This window comes from Felis catus, chromosome A2, assembly GCF_018350175.1.
Source record: "Felis catus isolate Fca126 chromosome A2, F.catus_Fca126_mat1.0, whole genome shotgun sequence".
Taxonomy (NCBI): Eukaryota; Metazoa; Chordata; class Mammalia; order Carnivora; family Felidae; genus Felis; species Felis catus.
In genome coordinates, this window is record NC_058369.1 from 101248967 (window position 1) to 101272900 (window position 23934).

The 23934-nt window shown below is 36.7% G+C and overlaps 1 protein-coding gene and 1 long non-coding RNA gene across 2 annotated transcripts in view; one reads left to right on the forward strand and one right to left on the reverse strand.

Annotated features, from left to right (window-relative positions):
• The window catches only part of LOC123383885, a 146164-nt gene extending 144163 nt beyond the window's left edge, over positions 1–2001 (forward strand). Inside the window, exon 2 of the long non-coding RNA XR_006594226.1 lies at positions 1915–2001. This is a non-coding gene — a long non-coding RNA (uncharacterized LOC123383885). The remainder of the gene's footprint in view (positions 1–1914) is intronic.
• Positions 1–23934, reverse strand: part of COL28A1 (collagen type XXVIII alpha 1 chain) — a 176515-nt gene that overhangs the window by 116757 nt on the left and 35824 nt on the right. The window contains exons 11-13 of the mRNA XM_006929203.5: positions 23391–23444; positions 7782–7850; positions 6645–6713 (exon numbers count right to left, since the gene is read on the reverse strand). Coding sequence (XP_006929265.3) covers positions 6645–6713; positions 7782–7850; positions 23391–23444 — 192 coding nt within the window. The remainder of the gene's footprint in view (positions 1–6644; positions 6714–7781; positions 7851–23390; positions 23445–23934) is intronic.

The window sequence follows — 23934 nt, forward strand, 5'->3', positions numbered from 1 at the left end:
TAGTAAATTCCATACTGATCAGCAGAATTGTAGAGTTGTGAAGAAGAATATTCCCATTGTATTACTCATTCCATTTGATTGGCATAAGATGTTCTATTCTGGTGTCCTCATATTAGAGGAAAATGGAAATTAAGTGATGCTTCGGAATAAGGATTAGGAAATAAGTCCTTTGAGGGAAGTCTAAAAATCTAGCCACTGTGTGGCCTGGAGAAGGTTGCTGAGTGATTAAGTAATTTAAAAACATCAGGGGAGCCCTGTGAAGAAATCACTGCACAGCTGCTTTAAAACATCGAATTCTGTTTACATGTGTTTTAATTTCTATCCTGACAAATTTGGATTCAAACTTGAATTCTTGAATTCTTTCGAGGACTGGTTGAGTCCACTGGGGGTTTATGTGCAAATAGGAATCTTGATAGAATCATGCAGGGGAAGCATGGTTTTTTATCTCAGTGATTCAAATTAAAAAGTCCATGTAACTATTGCTCAGAAAGGCAGTCAGACGGTGAAGAGTTCTCACGTAAGTAAAGAGAAACAACACACTCTCTGGCTTTGAAGTGGACCGGCAGGAAACAAACTGATTGAAAAAGAAAAGACAACAGCAAGATATTCAATTAAAGTGGAAATTTTAAAAGGCTACAAATTTTCCCTCTCTTTATTCTTGGCCAGAAGGCATAAAAGTAGAAAAGGAACTAACAACAAGAACCTTAGAAGCACAGATAGGAGCTTTTCCTTTAATGGATGTAAAAGAAAAATAATGAGGGCTTGCTTGCCAGAAAGCGAGCCTAGGACAGAACAAAGTCTACCGAGTTGGCCAGCAGCTCCAAAGCCAGCAAACGGCAGACACTGTGAATGATCTTCGGGCTCGATACACAGTAATCCGGGATAATTTAAGAGGTGCTTTCTACTGAGCCTGGGAGCAGAGCTAGGATTCAGCATTATGCTAATCAGTGACTGATCACAGTTATAGATTTATAAAAAAGAAAGCTAATTGTATCCTGTGTTCAAATTTTTTTTTGCCTTCCCCTATTACTGTATATTTTAAAAGACAGTCTTCTTCAGTATTTATGCATAACCAAGTTCATAAAGACTTTAATTAAAGAAAAAAGCTAACATTTAATTCAATTTAAATTGCTATGCTTATGGGAAACCTAGCTTTTAACAGTCCAAGACCTTAATCAAAGCACTAATATCCATGATAGCTTACTCTAACGTTAGAGTGATTAAATAGGGGAAAAATAAATATAAGCATGAAAACTAGATTGCAAATAAAAGAGTAAGTGCCTAGCTAATATCATATGCTTTAACCAAAAAAAAAAAAAAAAATTGACAAATGATTCCTCTCGCCCAATGATAAAACAAATGAAAATAACACAATTTACATTCAATGCAAAGAAGTCTTTTTCCAGTTCACTCAATTTTTTCCATTCATTCAGCAAATACTGACCAAATGCCTAGTAAGTGCCAGGCAGTGTGCTAAGTTCTGGGAACAACAGACCTGCTCCCTGGTCTCCTAGAGCTTACAGGCTTTCCTGACAATTATACTGTCATATGGACTGAGAGTCAAGTCCCAGCTCGGCTATGTGTTAGCAGTGCGAACTTCGACAAAGAATTTAACCTCTCTAAAGTTCAGCGTCCTCATCATGATGGTGGTAACAATAGTACCTACCCGAACCATGAGTATTAATATATGGGTTAGGTCAGAGAGACTTAAAACTCTTACATATTGAGCACTTAATAAACATCTGCCATCACTATCGAAATTATTTTATTTGAATCTTGTGATGGTGAAGAATGTCCTTTCAGGGCACTATGAATAAGTTAGCCTCGGGGTGAATGGTTTACAGTAAGCAATATAGAGAGAGGGCTGCTACATGGCATAAACACCCAACCCTCCTTTTATCTCTGCATTTCTAGAGTACACCAGCCAAGATGAGACTGAAAACATTGGAGGCTTTGATGAGCCATGTGTTCCAAGCTGCAGAGAACAGAGAACTAATACTTGTGAGTAATTCCTTAAAGGCATTTAAAACAACAGTGATCCAAAATTTAATTATTGCCAACCATCAGAGGAACAGTCTGTATTATCAGAGTATTCTCATATTTCACAGCAAAGCAGAATGAAAGGTGACTGCTTGGTTAAGAGAAAGAGCAGGTACTCGGGTAGATGAACTATACTTTACTACGACAGAACCCATGGATTATTTCTAAAAGACAGAAATGCTTCTATAAAAAACTCACAGTGTCCTTTTCAAAAGCCATGAAAATCAATTATAATTATGGCATACTTATTTGATTTCTCATGAATGCCTCTAATAAAAAAAATATAAGGACTGTTATTATCAGTTAACACAGTCTGATCAGTGAAATGCTTTATTTGAGACATTAATGAGGTAAAATGTGATCATCCATTATCTTATTACTTTTCTTAATATTCTCACTAGTGTAGATAATCAGTAAAAGTGGTTTTAATATACATTTCAAGCATTAAAAATAACTGTGCTAAATAATAATAAAAATTGCCCATAATATTCAAACAGTACTGTTTATATAATTTTTAACTTCAAAGTATTTATGGTTCTACTTTAGTGGGTATTTTTTACTAACAATGTTCTCAATATCCTTGTACAAAAAGAAAACAACAAACAAACAAACAAACAAAAACCTGACACCGTTTGAAATCATCCAGACAAAGAAACAAAGGTAAGAGACTTTCAGCAGAACCTTTCTCAGTCCCAAGGTAAGTCTTTATGTTACTTCTAAATAATTCAGAAACTCAGTGTTGGATTTTTATTATGACATTTGGTACAACATTTGCATACATTATTTGCGATCCTCCCCATCTTTGTAATGATTTCAGTTCCCACTTGAACTGCAGACTTCATAGTGTCTTTCTGATTTGTATAATTGTGGCTTAGAAAGCAAACAAACAAGAACTTCATGTTCCAGCAATATTGTGTAAACTCTCTAGCTATAAACAAAAAGGCAAGTAATACAATTTTTCTTTAAACTAAACTTTAAAGGCTGAAATCCAAAAATAAATAAGTGAGGGAAGTCACAGGGCTCCAAAACAAAAAGAGCTGAACGCTAGGGTAGTGCGCATAGAAACTGATGCTGTGGTTGTTCTGGGTGGAAACGTGTGGTCGTATGGTGGAAATAAGTCTAGAAAACCTAAGACAGAGAACCAGGAGCAAAGATTTTGGCTCACTCAAAGGAAAATGAGGAGAGTATTAGACCTGAGATCCCCACAGAAAGCTAGGACCTTCAAAGTTACTTACATATTGTCAATGAAAGGGCAGGGTTGAGAAAAAAAGCCATTTAGTCAACACAGCGATATGAAAGACAAGAATCTTGTCTACCCTCACTTAGGCTCTAATGGGCCTAAAAATTCCAAGCCTGCTCCAGTGCTGTGTATGGGGTTGTAGTTTTAACTGCCATCACATAGGTGATCCAGGAACACCTAGTCAAGACATTAGTATCAAGGATATCCGAGGAGTACCTAAGAAGTGTACATGCAAATTCCTTTCAAATACCCTCCACCCAGAACACTTAAGATTTTCACAGGTAAAGACCTGATGACCATGAATTCAGATGCCAGAGTACAAAACATATAAGAAAACAATTGGCAATGAATATAAGTGAGCCTGTATAACATAAATTTTCCCAAAAATGTCAAATAATAAAATTATAAAATAGAGACCAAAAAATGGTCTCTTTGAATGCTTAATGGTCTAATAATAGGAATATAAAATACAAGAAGAGAATATTACACTAAAAATATAAGTATAGTAAAACAATTATTAAAAAATGAATTCAAGGGATGCACAGATGGCTCAGTCAGTTAGGCGTCCGACTTTGGCTCAGGTCATGATCTCATGGTTCAAGGGTTCAAGCCCCATGTCGGGCTCTTTGCTGACAGCTCAGAGCCTGGGGCCTGCTTCAGATTCTGTGTCTCCCTCTCTCTGCCCCTCCCCTGCTTGTACTCTGTCTCTCTCTCAAAAATAAATAAACATTAAAAAAATTTTTTTAAATAAATAAAAAAATCAGTGTGTGGGTCTGTATCTGGGTTCTCTATTCTATTCCACTGATCATGTTTCTATGCTGTCAGAACTGCACAGTCTTGATTGCTGTAGTTATGTGAATAAATCTTAAACCCTTTCTTCAACTTTATTCTTCTTTTTGCAAATTGTTTTAATTATTCTAGCTCCTTTGCCTTTCCATACAGATTTTAAAATAATCTTGTCCATACCTTTAAAAAAATCTTACTGGGATTTTTTAAAAGGCTTGCATTAAACCTTATATCAATTTAAAGAGATTGACAGCTTTATGATGTCAAGTCTTCCAATCGATGAATATGGTATGTCTCTCAATTTATTAAATATTCTTTTATTTCTTTCATTAGTGTTTTGAAGTTTTCAGGATATAAAGCTTATACATGTTTTATTAAATTTATACCCAAGTATTTCTATTTTTAATGACTATGAATTCTATTGTATTTAAAATTTTTATTTCTATGTGTCTGTTACTAGAATATAAAAAGAAAGTTGATTTTGCCTGTTCTATCTAGAAGACTGGTTTGATTTTTTGTTTTTACAGTTCCACATCATATGGCATTTGCCCTTCTCTGTCTGACTTATTTCAATTAGTATAATGTCCTCAAAGTCAATCCATGTTGTTGCAAATGGCAAGACTTCATTCTTTTTTATGATTGAATAGTAATCCATTATATATATATATATCCAATAGTAATCCATCATATATATGTGGGTATACTCTATAAATATACCACAATTTCTTTATCCATTTATCCATTAATGAACACTTAGTTTGTTTCCCTATCTTGGTTATTATAAATAGCGATGAACATGGGATGCATATGTCTTTTCAATATATTAGTGACTTTATTTTCTTTGAATAAATACCCACAAGTGGAATGGCTGGATCATATGGTAATAGAATTTTTAATTTTTTGAGGAATCTCCATACTGTTTTTCACACTGGCTATACAAATTACATTTCCACCAATAGTGCATGAGGGTTCCCTTTTCTCCACATTCTCAACAATACCTGTTTTCTTGTACTTTTGATAATAGCCGTTGTAGCAGGTGTGAGGTGATATCTCATTTTGATTTTGATTTGCATTTCTCTGGTAACTAATGATGCTGAGCATCTTTTCATATACCTGTTGGCCATCTGTACGTCTTCTTTGGTAAAATGTCTGTTCGACTCTTCTGCCTGTTTTTTAATTGAATTTTTGTGTTATTGTTGAGTTGTATGAGTTCTTTACATATTTTTGATATTATCAGATATATGATTTGAAAATATTTTCTCCCATTCAGTAGATTGCCTATTTTGTTGGTGTTTTCCTTTGCTGTGCAGAAGCTTTTTAGTTTGATATAGTCCCAACTTGTTTATTTTTGCTTTTGTTCCTTTTACTGTTGGTATTAAATTCAAAACATTATTGCTAAGACCTGTGTCAAGGAGCTTACTGCTTATGTTTTCTTCCAAGAGTTTTATGATTTTAGGTCTTACATTCAAGACTCAAAGCCATTTGAGTTAATTTTTGTGTATGGTGGAGGATGGTGGTCCACTTTCATGCTTTTGCATGTGGCTGTCCCATTTCCCCAACACCATTTATTAAAGAGACTGTCCTTTCCCCATTGTATATTCTTGGCTCCTTTGTTGGAAATTAATTGGCCATATATGTATGAGTTTATTTCTAGTTTCTCTATTCCATTCCATTAGTCTGTGTGTCTGTTTTTATGCCAATACAATATTGTTTTGATTACTATAGCTTTGGAATATATTTAGAAATCAGAAAGTGTGATGCCTCCACCTTAGTTCTTCTTTCTCAAGATTGCTTTGGCTATTAGGATCATTTACGGTTCCATACAAATTTTAAGATTGTTCCATTTCCATGAAAAATGCCATTGGAATTTTGATAAGGATTGCATTGAGTCAATAGATTGTTTTGGGTAGTATGGACATTTTAACAATACTAATTCTCCCAATCCAATACAGTTGTTTTTATTTGTACCTCAGTGAGTTAGTTACTATTCTTTTCTGGGAGAATAATGATTACTTGAAAAGTTAAGAGAATTTCTATACTAGAATAGTCATGTTTTATTCATTTCTTCTCCAGATCTCTTGATAGAAACATTTTTTTTCTTCTGCAAAAATAGTAAACTTCAAAGCTACATAAGTTAGAAGCTGCAAATAACACAGATATCACCTGTCTACCTTCATCAATCCTACCCATAAATTAGCTTATGAACAAGGTCCTATTCTCAGTGATTTTTCATGGTTACAGGAAAGTCAGTTACAAAGTATAGACCTATGCCTAAATCCAGTTCTCCTATATCCTAGGAAATTTTGACACATGAGATCTCTTTCCTTCTTGGACAAGCTGATCAATCTTGTAAGAGATTATGGTAAGAGAAAGCCAGTCGTATATGTCACATGTGTATGCGTGTGGTTCTATCAAGTGGTATGAAAAATAACACTCATATCTGGTCCTTGCATATTTATTGTCTTTTGTTGTCCCAAAGATACAAGATGGCTTAATTTAACCGTTTAGTCTAACTACAAAAAGCAAATAAGAACTGTATTTGTCTTTTTTATTCCATCTAGAATTTCTTGATACTTACTGGCTGGCCTGGTTCACCAATGCCAATCGGTCCTGGAGCCCCTGTTCTTCCTTCCTGACCTCTTTCCCCCTAAGAGAAAGAAATAATCAAATGAAGGTTTGAGTTTTTAAATAAAGAATAAACATACCACAAGATACTCTGGAGATTTCAACAAAAATAATGGCAAAATAGTCAAACTTTTCACATTCATAAAGATAAAAAAAATTCTGGAGGAGGAAAAATGGTTTGAATTTAAGTGAACACTACTTTTAGCTTTCAGAAGCTATTGTGTAGTATTTGGCAGGATAGACTGTATTCGATTCATTTTTCGTTACGGAGATGACCAAGCAAACAATGCTTGTGCTGTTCCCTGCCCCCCTTGCCACCATCCTGGAATGTTACCCACTCTGTTCCATTTTACCTCTCTTTTCAATTCTATTTCACACTTGATCTCCTTCAGAATCCTTGTCCGATAACTCTGCCAATATAAACTCCACTTTCTCTAGAGTCTCAATATGCTTATTGTTTAAATACCATCCGTGGTGATACTTGACTTCATTAGAAGTGCACTGTTTTGTGCTGCTCTCTGTTTTATTCCTGCAACAAAGTCTTATTGTCCCAATGACATAGAAAAGCCATTTAAAATAAGCACTTATGCTCTGTGACATCCTACATGATGCAGAGCACTCCAGGGTGTTGGATGTTCCAGTACTTTTCTAGTTCCCTAAAAACCTTTCTATCAACACTTACTTGTTCAGTGTTGTGGTCCTTCTGGTTTCTGCCCTTCTATGCTTCTTTAGTGTGAGAAGATGATAGTTTATGTGTTAAGATGCTTCACATCCCAATAACAATTTTGCATGTTAATATTTACATTCCATGAAATTAATAGAACTTGATGTACATTGGCAATAAGGTGGGTATTTATTTGGAGACAATACAAATTTTTCATACCAATCAAATAAAAAATACATTGATTTTTCTTGTGGTAACTGCCCCTGCCTGGAGCACTGCAGTGTCCAAGAACCCAGATTGTAAGTACCTTCTGCAGGCAGCCTCTTTGTATCTAGAGGGTAAGGTTGAGTGGATTCAAATCATAGCTTCTCCAGCCCAACAATAAAATTAATACTCATAAATAGGGGAAAAGACAAGAATCTTTACCTTAATTCCTTGCTGTCCAATACCGGGGGCTCCTGGAGGACCATGAGGACCAGGGGGACCTGGTTCACCCTACAAGAAGAAACAGTTATATGTTAGGTCAACTCAACAGTATTTGTTGAACAGCTCTTAGAGCATAGTGCTGTGGTAGGAGTTTTGAGGGCAACAGTGAAATCTAGGACACAGTCACTGCCCTCAAAGTGTTTATAATCCAGCTGGAAGGACAACAAAGACTCAGGGTTGAATTAACCACTGAACACAGTAGTCACAATGTCTAGGGTCCATGAAAATGTTTCCATTTTAATGTTTAAAATCAGAATACAAATTTAAAAAAAAATAATGAATATATGACAATGAATTCATTCTGGATTAAATTTGTCTTTATCCCAATTCAGTTGTAATGTATAATTTTTAGCTTTTTTTTTTTTTAATGGAAGAAGAGGCCTGCAAAAGCAAACGTTTTCAGGATGCATGTTGCACTGCAGCCCTCACTTGTTGTTCAGCAAGTCTTTATTATATGCTTCTGACAGACACATTTGTCTCCTACCCAATGATCATCCCCTGCCCTCTTTCCTTCCCTGCTGTTGGAACTCTGATCTGTTCATGTCAATGGAAAGCTGTTCTTTATACTCAGGGTCACAGGATGAATAATAATTGATTTAATGCAAATCTACCATCTCCTGTTCCTTTGCCACTGGTTGGTTCTTTGGCTCAGTACCAACCAATGAGATGTGGTGACATTATTAGGTGCAAAGAGAAAAGATTTTGTCCCCGCCTCTTCTTTCCTACTTGGAGATGCGATAGGTATCTTGTAAATTTGAGGCAGCCAATCTCTTGGCTGAATGCCAACCATTGAAGAGGACCATGCAGAAAAACATTTTTAAGTGCCTGGCTCCTGGAAAACCTCATTGAACTTGATCAAACAAAACCTCATTGAGCTACCCACCTTCAAACCTTCTGTTTACTAGAAGTGGCTATTGATTACAATTTCTTTGTTTAATTTGTTTCTGTTTACAGAAATAACACACCTTCATTATAGGAAATTCGCCGCATATTGAAAGGCATACACACATAGAAAATTTTAACTTATCTGTCTATAGCTACAATTAATTTCTGGGGCATTTCCTTCTAGTTCTTTATGTACACACATACCTCTAATTTATGGGAAGGAAGATTTCTGAATACTGTTGTGTTTGAATTGATGAATACTTGCTATTTAAAATTTCATCCAACTTACAGATTTCTCTCTTCAACCTTGTATTAATTAACTGTAAAATGGGACAATAAGTTGAAACAATCCTTCTCCAGACTGAGGGAAACAAAAGAATTTTCACCAATGTTAAAGCCTCAATTTTCCCTGGAGGCTTGTGATTTTGAAGGGGACTCTTTAGTGACTAAAGCAATTTCTATTGATATGATAGAGGCCTTACTTTAAGGAAGTCTATGGACCTTAATCAATTGTAAAGGGGGGAAAGAAGAGACAGGAAGAATGGTCAGAGTCAAATCAGCCCCCCAAAAGATAAGCCCAAGCTCAAAATCATAACAAAGAAAACCTGTCTCAAAATCAGTTGATTGTGAGAGTTTATGATGCTTTGGCATTTAAGTGGCTTGCATCTAAAGGTATCTTCCTTCAGTTCATTCTTGTAATAAGTCAATCTGGCAGAAAAATAAACTTGCATTTTTCCCTTAAAATCAAAGTTTTACGTATTTTTCTATGCATATTAAATTTTCTGGAGCAGCCAGATAATTGCCATTCTTATTTTTCACATGTTCTTGGCCATGGAATTTCTCCATGTATAATATCAGACATAAAGGCTCTCCCAGATTTGAAGCTGTCTTCTTGATATCAAAGTTTGATTTAAGTACTAGAGAATATTCCGTTTCCTAATGTAGATTCAAAATTTTCATTTCAAAGAATCTTTTCCCTACAACTTCTTGTGCTACATACATCCTTATCCGTGTGAATGGGTGGCAGCTTCCGTCACTCAGCAAAGGAATAGCAAGCATTTACTATGTGGACAGTAATGAAGTAAATATAGAAAAGTTTAGGACATAGTCCCTAAACCCAAAGGACTAGTTTAAGAGGTAAAACACACCATTAAAATAATAATAACATAAGGCCTTAAGTTCCCTTTTTCTATTCATTCCCTGCCCCATTTATATTTGTTTGGTTCTAAAATGGATCAGAAGGCTTTTAAATATTATGTTATGCTATATTATTTTAATTATATTATATTATACTGTATTATATTCGTAGTATATATTATTATATTATATTATATATTATATTATATATATAATTATATAATATTATATATTATGTATCACTTTTCTGTATGTTTGATCTAAAATAAATAAGAGCACAGGTTGGTGAGAAGGTTTCCTCTAACTAGGGGCAAGGAATTGGTTCCATTGTTAACTTGAAATGTGTGTATCAGGAAAATCAATAGAAGAGCAACTATCTTACCCTGAAACCCATGAGTTTCCTTTAGCCTTGGTCAAGTACCCATAGCAACTGAGCAATTTCTCTATATTGCTTTTTTTAGGGAAGTTACAGGGATCTGAAGGTTATAAAGGAATCTCTTTCCCTTTCCTCAAGACAGCTCAGTAGCAACGTATTCTTCACATTTTAGTTGCGTGAATTTACTTTTCAGGAGCTCAGCACCTCTACATAGGCCTGCAGACCAGCATTGGCCTACAATTAATGTTTATCCCTTTCATACTTCTCCTTCCCCTTTCCTACAAAGTTTCCTGAGGTGGTAAAGAAAGTGGTCCTGATTGTAACATAGCATTGCTGGGTAAGAGAACAGGAAGAGAAGAATCATTGAGAATACTCACAATGATTTTCTGGAAATTCACCAAGGCAACATAGCCCTGGTAAGCCTCCAGGCTTGATTCCTTTTCTGCCATTATTTCTACCACAACCTTCACCAATAAGCACAAATACACAGAGAAAGGTTGAATGGCCTCAGTACTACTTGTTATTTCTCAATTTCACTTTCTTTGACCATCAGAGACATATACAAAGAAGATTGAGTTAAAGTGGATAGCCCTGGAGGTGGTCTGTTTCACATGACTTTCATATGAGTGTAAGCATGTGTACGGGCATTGAGGAGGCTGGGTAAAACACTTCGGTCTTTCTCAGAAATTAAGGATGCTAGGAGCACCTGGGTGGCCCAGTTGGTTAAGCATCTGACTCTGGCTCAGGTCACGATCTCGAGCCCCACACCATGATGGCTCAGAACCTGGAGCCTGTTTTGGATTCTGTCTCTCCCTCTCTTTCTGTCCCTCCCCTGCCTGCACTCTGTCTTTCTCTCTCTCTCTCTCAAAAATAAATAAACATTAAAAAAATTAAAAAAAAAAAAAGAAATTAAGGATGTCTGTGCTATGGCCCTCAACATCGAAGGAAGCCAATGTTTAATAAAACCTAGCATTTCTAAGCACTGCCCTGACACTTTATATACATTATGTCACTTAATCTTCTAACAATTTTAGGAAATGGGTATTTTTCCCTATTTTATGATTTAGGATATAATCACTACTTTTTAATCAATTTTTCAGTATGCATAGAATCACAGAAAAAAAACATGGCTTTTTTCATTCAGTCTAGTTGAATTCTGGCTCTATAATTTACTAACAGTTTGAGCTTTTGCAAGATCTCCATATGCAAAATGAGGATAATTATATCTACCTTGCAGAGTTGTTGAGAGGATTCAAGATATTATCTATAAAACATCTAAGTCATAACTAATTATATGATCACTATTTAATATGTGTAGATTCAATTCTTATTCATCAGACTTTCACTGAGTACCACCCTCATACTGAGTACCCAGTTACATAATTATAGACATAAATCAGATCACACCTGTACTTTGCAGACACTTACAATCTGGCTGGAGAGGCACATGAATATAAAAGAAAATATAAGCATGTGAATTAGCTATAATAAAGATATTAACAGAGGATGACAGACTCTGTGACACAAGTGTTTAATTCTGCCTTAAAGAATGAGAAAAGTTTCAAATAGTAGAGGAGATATTTTCTCTGAACCCAAAAAAAGTAGGAATCATATCTAATCTGGCATAAAAGAAGAGGAACAAAAGTTAAGGAAAAGGAAAGTGTTTGAGGCATAAAATGATGTGAAATGTTCTGGGGACAATAAACAGCTCTGTGGGCTCAAACGGACAGAAATAAGGCAACAATAGGGTCACTGTCTAGAGTAGAGCCATCCACTAGAAATATACAATGGGCCCCATATGTAATTTTATTTATTTTTTCACATATGTAATTTTAAATTTTCTAGTAGTCACCTTAAAAAATTAATAATAACAGCAGCACCTGTGTGGCGCAGCCAATTAAGCATCCTACTCTTGATTTCAGCTCAGGTCATGATTTCATGGTTCGTGAGATCAAACCCTGCATCAGACTCCATGCTGGGCATGGAGCCTGCTTAGGATTCTCTCCTCTCTCTCCCTCTCTCTGCCCCTCCCCCAGTCACATGCATGCACATGCTCTCTCTCTCTCTCTCAAAATAAATGAATAAACTTTTTAAAAAAAGTAATAACATAGTTTAGTTAATTCGATATATCTAAAATATCATTTCAGTATGTGATCAACATAAAAACCTTATCAATGATTTTATTTATTATTTTTAATACATGTCTTTGAAATCCTATGTATATTTAACAATTATAGCACATCTCCATTTAGACTAGCCATATTTCAAGGGCTCAATGGCCACATGTGACTACTGTATTGAACAGGGTGGGTTTAGTGACTAAGCAGGCCAGAAGCTTAGGTCAGAACCATGGAGAGTACCAACATACAAGTTGGGTGGGAATGGAAGAACATAGAAATGTCTTGTGGGGAGTTGAGGAAGGCAGTCTGAGAAAAAGAAATGGGAACTCACAAACGCAGTGTGATAGAAGTCAGGAAAGGGAATTTCAAAAGAAACCCATCATTTCCAAAGACAAACTCATACTCTTCCCCTCACAGACCTGATCACCTTCCAGCATTCTCTATCTGGGAACAGCACCACAATCCCTCCATGAGTCAAGCCAAACAAGGAGTCATTCTTGACATCTCTCACTCTTTTACCTACCACGTGTAATGTATTGCCAACTCTTTTCAATATGTCCTCTAAATCTCTCTCAAATCTATCTACCATTTTTAATCCCCTACCATGCCTCTGTAGTCTACTTCAAATTAATCTCACCTCTTGCACAGATTACAAAAAAGTCTTTAGTACCCTACACACATACATTGCTGCACATTTTAATTTATTCCCCTCCACCCCCACCATTACTGCCAGTCCAATCTTTTGATTTTTAATGTGAATTAAACCATTCAAGGCCTTTCCCTTTGCTCTTAGTGGAAAAACAAAGCTCCTTACAAGGCTTGCGAGCCCCTGCATGGTGTTGTCCCACAGTCTTTTCATTCCCATCTGTAACTAGTTGCTTCTTCACTCACCACCCTGGCAGCATTGGCCTTTGATCCGTTCTTTGTCCTTCCTTGCCAGGCCCCCTTCTGCCACGGGATCTTAGCATGTGCTACTCAGTCTATCTAGGATGTTCTTACCTCCCTTCTTCCCTATTTAATCCTTATTCATCCTTCAAATCTTATTTTAAGCAGCACAGCTTCAGAGAAGGCTTCTCTGATCAGGTGAAATCCCTATTCTAGCAGCACTGATTGCACCATTTTCTTCTTTTTCTGCGTATTCATTATAATTATAATGTTGCATTTAGTTAACATCTATCCCTAGACTGTGGGGTGGATGTCATGTGAGTTTGCTCAGTTTTGCATTGTCAATTGTTAACTAATGGATAACATTCACTCAACCATCCATGCAGCAAACATTTACTGAGCAGCAACTTGGAAGCAGGTGCTGTGCTAGCTGCTGGAGGTGACCAAAACAGGAAACCAAACAGGTCTGGGCTGGGGAAGCTGGAAATCTAGAAATACTCCCTTGGGGTTCCCTCTGGTTTACTTATGTTTCAACCAAGAGCAACTGTACATAAATTACAAAGTGATTTAAAGTACCTATTACACAGTTTCTCCTGAAAATTTATGCAGACACAATTAAACTTTTTTTTTTTCAGTCGAAATCACAATGAAATCCCAATAGACAGACTAAGGTTACACTGTATGGGAAGCTCAGCTAAAGAAACCCAACATGCCTTATTCCTGGCATCAGTTCTAGCCAGAGTCAACATCTTCCTTGCCCTAAGATAATAAATAATGAAATGTTGTTCAAAATTCTGAATTTTGGGGGGGACAGAAATTTACCTTTTCTTGAATAATTCAGTTATGAACAATTTAATCATACTTTAGGATCTTAACATGAGAACAACATTTTAGCAACTTCTTTTTTTATCATTTCCCAAATATGTGTAGCACCAACTTTAATATTTTAAGTCTTATGACAAATATTCTCATACTTTCCTAATGGAGGAAAATGATGCAGAATGGTTCAAGTACAGCCAAGATACAGTCTTATCTGAAACTCAGCACAGTGATGACTGCATACAAAGATTTGGGAGAAAAGCAAAAAAAAGGTCCTTTTTTGGGGAGAAAGAAAGAAAAGCAGGTGTTAGGAGGCAGAAAACTAACATTTATCAAATACTTGATAACTCAAGCTCTATTTTTAATACCTAATTTCTCTTATTTCAGAGAAGTGTTATAAGTGGTTTATTTTTAGAAAACATTTTAGGCCAGACTTGTTCTACATTAATAAGAGAGAGTTGTTAAAATACTTAACTGCTTAATTATTGTCAACACATATGGCACTTACTATGATTAAATCATATAGTCTTTAAAACGACTCTTTAGAAGTAGGTGCTATTATTAACCCAGGACATGAATGAGAAAACTGAGGCATGGGGAGGATAAGTACTTGCCAAAATAGTGGAGCTAATACAAAATAGGGCCTTGTTTGAACCCCAGAAGTCTGGTTTTAGAGCCAGTGCAAGACTGCCTCTTGAGACTTTTTGATTCTTTTCTTGAATTATTTCAAAAATCACTTGATTGCAGACTAAATTCATATCTTTGTTACAGGATGAAAAACACAAAAGTCAGATAGCTACAGTCTACCCATTGTGGAAGATCCATCATATGAAGACAGAGGATCTCTAAAATAAAATGCAAACCATGAGAAAATATACTTTTACAAGCCAATTCACATTTCATTTCAGGCATTTAAGTCTACCTGGGTCAGTGTTGTCACTAAGTGAGTGGTAAAGGTAACATAAATTATAATTGGCAGTCGTGTAATCACACAGTATAGGTCTACATATAAATCAGTTATTAACCAAATGCACTGAGTTAGAAACCATGATTATTTGAAATCTCCAACTGCAATCTTTTTTGAATATCATCTAGTTGGATAAGAGAAAAGACCACAGTCCCCATATTCCACTTATTCATGCTTTTCAAAAAAGAAAAAAAAAACCCATAATAACAAAAAAGTGGTGAAAATGTAATGAAAACTGTACCAGATTTTAGTAATTCAACTCATTTTCTCGATTGCTATTAGGTTAAACCGCATGAAATTGGTAATATTCAACCATGGTTAACCTACAAAAATGACATTCATATGATTCAATCTAATAGGAAAGTCATACTTCATCAAATATAATAAAATATAAAGAATTGTGTATCATTGTCCCTAAGAGGAAAGTCTGCTCAGCGGCCCATCAGTATAGCTTTAAAGAATCCCAGCTCTGGTGGACATTCTTTGGACTCTCCCAACACAAAATGACTCACTGGAAAATATTCACTGTGATCCCTACCCATGAATCTGAGAACAAGGACATTAGTTTATTAGAGAAGATGGGTTCATATGATCATATATGTTTCTTTAAAAACTTACACTTGGAGACTAGGTGCAGGAGAAATAAGGAGAGTTATTATTTGAAAGGTACAAAGTTTGTGTTAGGATGATGAAAAAGCTTTGGGCATGGGTGGTGGTGATGATTACACAACATTGTGAATGTATTTAGTACCGCCGAATTGTACACTCACAGATGGTTAAAATGATAAATATTATGCATATTTGATCACAATAAAAAAGGCTTACCCTTGGAATAAACTTCATACTCCCTGTTGCAAAGCTATTGCAACTTTCTTGGACTCGGGACAATCGTGTGATTGTTTTTTTAAATTCTGACATCCCTCAGAAGACACTGCAGTACCTGATTCTGTTCCACATTAGTGCCCAGCTTGCCTGGGAATTGTGGGTTAGACTCAGCACCTTTATATTGGCAGCATTTTGGGTTTGGGTTTCTTGATCCATCAGAGTCTTTACCTTGACAGTTTCTGTGCACATGCATGCACATGCACACGTGCGTGTGCACACACACACACACATACACAGTATACCCCTCCTGCTGAGAACCATATGCATCAGAGATTTGGGAATGAAAATCATCTGCTTGAAGCCATTGGCTGACATCCCACATGTTCTGGCAGCCTCTTCAAGTTGTCACTATCAGCTGTCTCATGTCAAATGAGTTAATAAGCTCATTTAGACTCCTGGTGGGCAGATGTGCATGTAGGTCAAAGCCCTTTTCGCAACAACAACTGCTGGATTACTAATGATTTTTTTTCCCTTTAATTAGGCCCAGGACAGAAATAGCATTTAAACTTTGACCCCTCTGAAGAAAAAATATTCACATAGTTTGGCAGGTTGGTTCCAATTCTTCATTAAACAGATATTTTTACTTACAATTGTAAAGGGATTCTTCCCTTTACAGTGCTTTACAAGCATCACAACCTTGTTCAAAGTTGTTAGCCTGCCAGGGGCACCTGGGTGGCTCAGTCCGTTGAGCATCTGACTTCAGCTCAGATCATGATCTCTTGGTTTGTGAGTTTGAGCCCTGTGTCAGCCTCTGTCCTGACAGCTCAGAGACTGGAGTCTGCTTTGGATTCTGTGTCTCCCTCTCTCTCCAACCCTCATTCTCTCACACTCTGTCTCTCTCTCTCTCAAAAATAAATAAATATTTTTAAAAATTAATAATAAAAGTTGTTAGCTTTCCAGGAGAACGAGAAGGCCCATTATTGGTTTTGGACAATTGGGAAAGCTGACATGTTCAAGTACCCTGACTTAAAATGCTTTACATGAAGCAAAAAATGTAGTCATTCCGTTAAAAGAGCCATGAACTTAAAAAACTTTTCTGTTTGAGTAATTACTCCATACCAGGATTGTTGATGTCTGTGTATGTTTCACCTGGTTTACGTCCTATAAAGTTTTAAGGAATTATATCCTACTTTAAATCATGATTTTTTACAGATGAAAGCAACATCATGATGTCAGAAGATTTTGTTAGGTTTTTAAATTGTGTGAGAGCTGAAATAAAAACTACATAAATGCTTGTTGGAGGAAGAAGTTTAAAATTCTTCACAGTTGTTCATACCTGTGGTGTTGAACTACTCCCGAACCATAAGTGAAATATTAGTTACGTTTAGTAGGTTGGCCTACAAAGCTAACGTTGAGTTGAGTAAAATATTTATTTATTTATTTATTTATTTTTTTAATTTTTTTTCAACGTTTATTTATTTTGGGGACAGAGAGAGACAGAGCATGAACGGGGGAGGGGCAGAGAGAGAGGGAGACACAGAATCGGAAACAGGCTCCAGACTCCGAGCCATCAGCCCAGAGCCCGACGCGGGGCTCGAACTCACGGACCGCGAGATCGTGACCTGGCTGAAGTCGGATGCTTAGCCGACTGCGCCACCCAGGCGCCCCCAGTAAAATATTTAAATAATGAACAAAACAAGAAAGTATTTTTAAATCTACTAAATCTTCATTAATGAGATTTCGGTTCCTGCAAAAATAGTTATAGAAAACATGAGACTTTAAGTTGTATATTTGAAACTGAAAAAAAAAAATTAAGTCCCAAGTCTTCTTGCCTCTCTTAGAAAAAAGTGGAAGTACACGAACACATTAGATTATTTAACACACAAGAAGCTTTTCATGGGCTTTGTCAACACTGTTCTGTTTCCCTTTATTATCCCAATATCTTCGAAGAATGGTCAGAATTCCTGGCTTTTGTACTCTTCTCCTTTGTCACCTCCCCAATATCTCTATTGAAACTGCTCCCTTAAAGATTTCCAAAAACCTCAAAGTTGACAAACTAAATAACTCTGTTGGACTCCTGCCTGTTTCACTTGTCTGCAGTTTAATACTGTCGACAACTCATTCCATTTAAATACTCATTCATCCATTCATTTAACAAATACTTCTTTGTTACATATAACTTTTTCTTTCATGTGATAGTGGTGCCCCTGACCCATTGTCACTACATCTTCTGCTTCGGGGTTTTTTTTTAAAGTGATGGACCTGCACACATTTGTCTAATTCTCCTGCCAGTGGTTCATATCTGAAAGAAGTCTAGCAATGTTTAAAGGTATAATGCATGGAAGCTAAAAGGAACTACTAGCTACCAAAAATATCTGCATGTACATTCCTGGTAGCTATTGCAAAGGTTGACATCCAGCCCTCTTTTCAAAATTGAACTCCTTTTGGGGGCTCCTGAGTGGCTCAGTCAATTAAATGCCTGACTCTTGGTTTAGGCTCAGGTCATGATCTCACGGTTCATGGGTTCGAGTCCATGTCAGGCTCTTCACTGACAGAGTGGTGCCTGCTTGGGTTTCTCTCCCCCTCCCTCTCTCTCTCTCTGCCCCTGCCCCACTTGCTCTCTCTCTCTCTCTTTCTCTCAAGTAAATAAACTTTAAAAACTAATTTGAAAAATTAAAAAAAAATTAAATCGACTTCTTTTCATTGAGCATTTTGAGGAAAACAGGATGTTGTGTAAAGATGTTTACTAGGTTTACAGTTTCAATTTTAGGATTTGTACATTTGACTCTTATTTACTTCTTCAAAAGATTACCAGCTACTTGAAAAACATGTACTGTCCTTGGAAGCGTCAAAAAAAATGAGGTGAAACCTTAACAGAGTTGGATAAGGAAGAGAAGGGTGTCCAAGAATCATGGTCTGGTGCAGAACCATGGAATGATCTAAGTGTTTGATCTGCCCTCAGTCCTCTTGAAACATAGGTTCCCTTTATTCGTTGATATGAGCTTCTTTGTTTATATTGAATGGATGGATGAATGTTTGATTCACTGGGGATTATTTACCCTCCCCATATCTATTTATTAAACTGGAAAAGACTGGTACTATTTCTCTGTGAGTTTTCATAACATCTCAGAAGTAAAAGTGGGTTAAGACAAAGTCTCGTATATAAAAGGACTTTGTGTTTCCTACACTTGAGTGTAGCACAAGAGGAAAAATCTTAGTGGAGAAAAACCCTGCAGGAAATAGATGAATGTCCTAGAGTAAAACAATGGAAGAGGTTAGGAGAAGGGAGATAATTCATCCATTAAGATAAATTAGTATATAATATAATCTCATGGTATTTTTCATTGTTTGAGGATTAATGTGTGATACTTTGATGTGGGAAAGTACATCAGGGATATTTTCTAGTGCTCTTTTGGCCTTAGCACTGAAGCTCTAGGACTAGGATATGTCAGCTTGTCACAAGCTATTTTCTGTTCATGCCACCGTGGGCAGTCATTCCTCCCAGGAGCACAAAGAGGGTCTTGGAAAGAGCCAATATACATGAAACTTGAGAAGGAAATACCCTTCAAAAATAACATCAGAAAGACATCAAGAAATGTCAAAAATTACCTAATGTGGGTTTGACACACCCAGCATTCTACTGTGTTTATTTGTATAAAACTGATTTTGTAATTTGTTCTCTGTGAATTGAAAGGCCTGCCAATCTTGAGCCATTTTTTTTCTAGTTATTAGAGGGCCCATTCTATGGACAGAAGGGATTGCAATCTAAGCCATCACAATAGCCATTTGATGTTGGTGTAGGGCTCTTGGGTACTCAATTTTTACTCAGAAAAAGCACAGCGCTCTCTCCGGAGCATAGCTCTCTCCAGAAAATAGCATTTTCCATTTGGTCCTAGGGATAAGGCTTCTCAGGAGCTTGTGTGATTATAATACTGATTTTGGAGACTGACAGGATGTTGTTCTTTTGAATGCCATTGCATGACCTCCATATATGGGGGAGGCTGAGGTGGCCTCAGAGCCACAGCTTCATTCTGAGAAACATCTGTTTTGTTTCAAAGGACAAGAATAGGAGCTACTTTACATGTGGAAATATTAATGACAGAAATGATTCATGAAACTGGGCCAGAATCACGTTTTTTCCTTGATTTATCACATGCTATTTTTTCCTTCTGTTCTTTGACCACCTTTCTGCAAACCACTTGATGAAGAACATCAACTACTAGAGCAATAAAATGGGACTATAGCTCATGACAGAGACCATTCATAAATTCAAAGATATATAGAGGCCCCATCTAGAAATTCATATGTAATCTTTGCAAATGTTACAAATCTGAGGGTTTTTATTTTAAGGTCCCCTAAGAGACAAAATATTTGAAAATGCACATCCCTGGTTTCTTTTTCCCATGTGATTACCTTCCTTCTCTTCCTAGATGCCTCAAAGGGTGGTATTATGTTACATGAATAATTAGAACTATATATCTGTTGGGGTGGCTGGTGGCTCAGTCAGTTAAGTGTCCAACTCTTGGCTTTGGCTCAGGTCATGATCTCACAGTTCATGAGTTCAAGTCCCACACTGGGCTCTGTACTCACAGTGTGGATCCTGCTTGGTATTCTCTCTCTCTCTCTCTCTCTCTCTCTCTCTCCCCCACACACACACACACACATGTTCTCTCTCTCAAAATAAATAAAGAACTATATATCTGTATGTAGTAAATATACACTAAGTGTTATTGATTATTTTTTTTAAACGTTTGTTTATTTTTGAGAGAGAGCGCACAAGTGGGAGAGGGTCAGAGAGCAAGGGAGACGCAAAATCTGAAGTAGGCTCCAGGCTCTGAGCTGTCAACACAGAGCCCGACAACGGGGCTCAAACTCACAGACCACGAGATCATGACCTGAGCTGAAGTCAGACGCTCAATCAACTGAGCCACCCAGGCACCCCTGTTATTGATTATTATAGAAGTTTCAAAATAAATAATCCTCCCAGTGCCCATTAGAAAATACAGAATTACTGGATTTTAGAGTTTTTCCTGCACAAATTGCAATAGCAATTTCTTAAAAACATTTTGTGATAAAATGGTAATAGATGAAAAGAAGTGTCATTATAAACATAACATTATTTCCAGATTGAGGAAAATATAGTATATTAAGTCTTTAAGATTTAGAAGTACATTCAGAGACACAAGATGAAATTATTCCCTGAAACCTGACTTTTAAGATAATACACAAATAAATGTATAAAATTTTTAAAAATTTAATGATCAATGCAACATGCATCTCTCCTTGACAGATCCAAAGAGAAGTAGAAATTAGTAATAGTCTTGAAGAAAGAGTTAAGAGACTCTTAAGAGTTAAGAGTTAAGAGACCACTAAATTTGTGACCATAAACCACAAGGAAAAAGAAAAACTCACTACTACCTCACTTGCCCCTAGCAATCCAGAACATTCTCTAGAAATTGACATCTTTTCAATTGGCAATGAACTTCGTGTATTCACCTGGCAGTGAATTTTGTGACTAAATCCCAGTGGTAATTTTATGTCACGTATCCTTTACCACAATTAAAAAAAAATTTTTTTAAAGAGAGGACCTTGGAAAACTCATGAAGTCCTCAAATACTTTTGGAAAAACTACTCCTTTTATGATGATGTGAAAGTCAAGCATGAAGTGTTATTACATCAGAGCATTACAAGCTCCCCTAAACACTCAACTGTATTTATTCTTTCTGAGAATTAATGCACTGGTGAAATTAAAAGCTATATTCTGTTTAAATAAATTTATGTTAAAAGAAAAACTGAGGGGCGCCTGGGTGGCGCAGTCGGTTAAGCGTCTGACTTCAGCCAGGTCACGATCTCGCGGTCCGTGAGTTCGAGCCCCGCGTCAGGCTCTGGGCTGATGGCTCAGAGCCTGGAGCCTGTTTCCGATTCTGTGTCTCCCTCTCTCTCTGCCCCTCCCCCGTTCATGCTCTGTCTCTCTCTGTCCCAAAAATAAATAAACGTTGGGAAAAAAAAAAAAGAATATTTAAAAAAAAAAAAAGAAAAACTGAAATCGTAATTCATGAGACATAAAGAGAAGTAAGTGAGCAAATGATGACACCTTTTTAGGGACTGCCACTAAGCATCTCCCAAAACTACATGCACTGTCCTCAGTCCTGCATGGGCACTCCCCAGAGCTGATGAGTCTGGCTGTGTCTCTGCCTCAGGCAAGCCATTTGATATCTGGACTTCACTTCTCATTTTCCAGAATGAAAACCTTGGGCTAGTATGATCTCCTAATATACCTGGTGGCTCAAACGTTCTGTAATTCTATCACTGTTGCAGACTCCAGCACTGATACCTGATTTGAAGCCTCTTTTTCCCAAGCATGAAAATGATCATCTTAGGTAACCAAAGAATCCTACAAATAAGGGTGGACTGTCAAAATGTTTTTTATTCTTGCTGCAGGATTTTATCTACTGCCAAAGCAATTTTATGAAAACTTCTACTCAGTATTCAAGAGATACATTTCTTTTCCCCAGAGAGAATTAATCATAGGCAAGGACTGGAAAAGGCAGTTTCCCCAGATGAAGCTTAAGCACACTCCCGCTGAGAAACTCATTCTATTTTAATTTGCCAATTAAAAGTGGCCTGGGAAATCACACATTGTTGTTATCTCATTAAAAATACTATACTTGTCACTCTCTTTCCTCTCTCTGGAAAAAGAACACTCAAGTAGCCCAGCTGCTCCCCACAGCTTAAATTTGATAGTACCCTTAAAAGATTGGCTTTATCTAGGGTCCATTGAGGATGGCACCTTCTGCTGTTATTACTGCCACGAATTCCACAGATCTCTAGTCACTGACACTATTTATTGGATATTTACTATATCCATGAAATTTACTAAGCATTGAGAAGTTTAAAAGGTACTAAAAAGCTTGTATTCAGCAAATTAATGGCCACTTTCATTGCAAAACAGAGCCTTGTATCAAGGTCTTTTAAAGATCCCAGCCGTAGCATCTTTTGGTTCTATTTGGCTCTTATTCGATCCCTCCCCATCTGTCTTGCTGATCCGTGGAATGCCATTACAAGCATGGTACTGATGGTTGAGATTACACCCCTGTAATAATTTTTAAAAGCTCAATCTTTGTTGGCATGACAGTCACAAATTTCCTACTCTTACAAACTATATATTGAGTTGACATCATGTATGGGGAAATAGAATGATTTGAATTGGTTATTTGTTACTACTTCTCAGTTTCTAGTGAACCATAAAATGACTATAGGGCAGGAGACAGATGGAAATACTGCAAAGATTTTGAATAATGGCTTGTATTTAATAATGCCCCTCTGAATAATGTAATAATAAATGATAAAGTCATGCCACTGACTTCCTGCATGTACTTGAACATGATTCTGTGTATATACCTGCAGGTTATTATGTATTGCCAAAGATATATCCTCAAGGAGTCCATTGACTTCTGCTTAATAAAAACATAAATTACTATAGCTCACCGGGGGAAAGGCAACTCTGCCTGTCTTTACTCAAAGGGTATGATTACCTTATTGCCTTGAAATCCCTTCGGGCCTGGATCCCCTGGAGGTCCACTAATGCCCTGCTCCGAGGTGAAAACCAACAATTAGTTCTCTATATAAAAGGCCAACCAAGAAGGAATTATTCATTAAGGTCTCTAGAGATACTAAATTTAGAAGTCAGACTAAATATCTCAGAGTTAAGTTAGGGTTAAATGTGACTGAGAAATGGAATGAGATAAAATTCCTCCTGTCAAATAGGCAGCTTCTAAAATAGTAAACTTAAGCTGAGAACAAACATTTATCAATGAGGTGTTTGCTTTCTAAGCCTGTTTCCAACCTTATCCCTGTGCTGGACACCCTTCTTAAAGAATTTTGAATGAGCAACTTTTTTAAATAGCTAAGGCATTTATAACTGGAAGTTGGAGCTTCCAATGACCCTGTGATAACCAGAGTTACTGCCCTGTGCTGACACAATTCCAGGCCAGAGCAAAGGAGTTGATGGTTAATTAGATGCTGTCTGGGAAATCTGGAGCCAAGTTACAATTTTCAGTAGACTTTCCGAAATACATA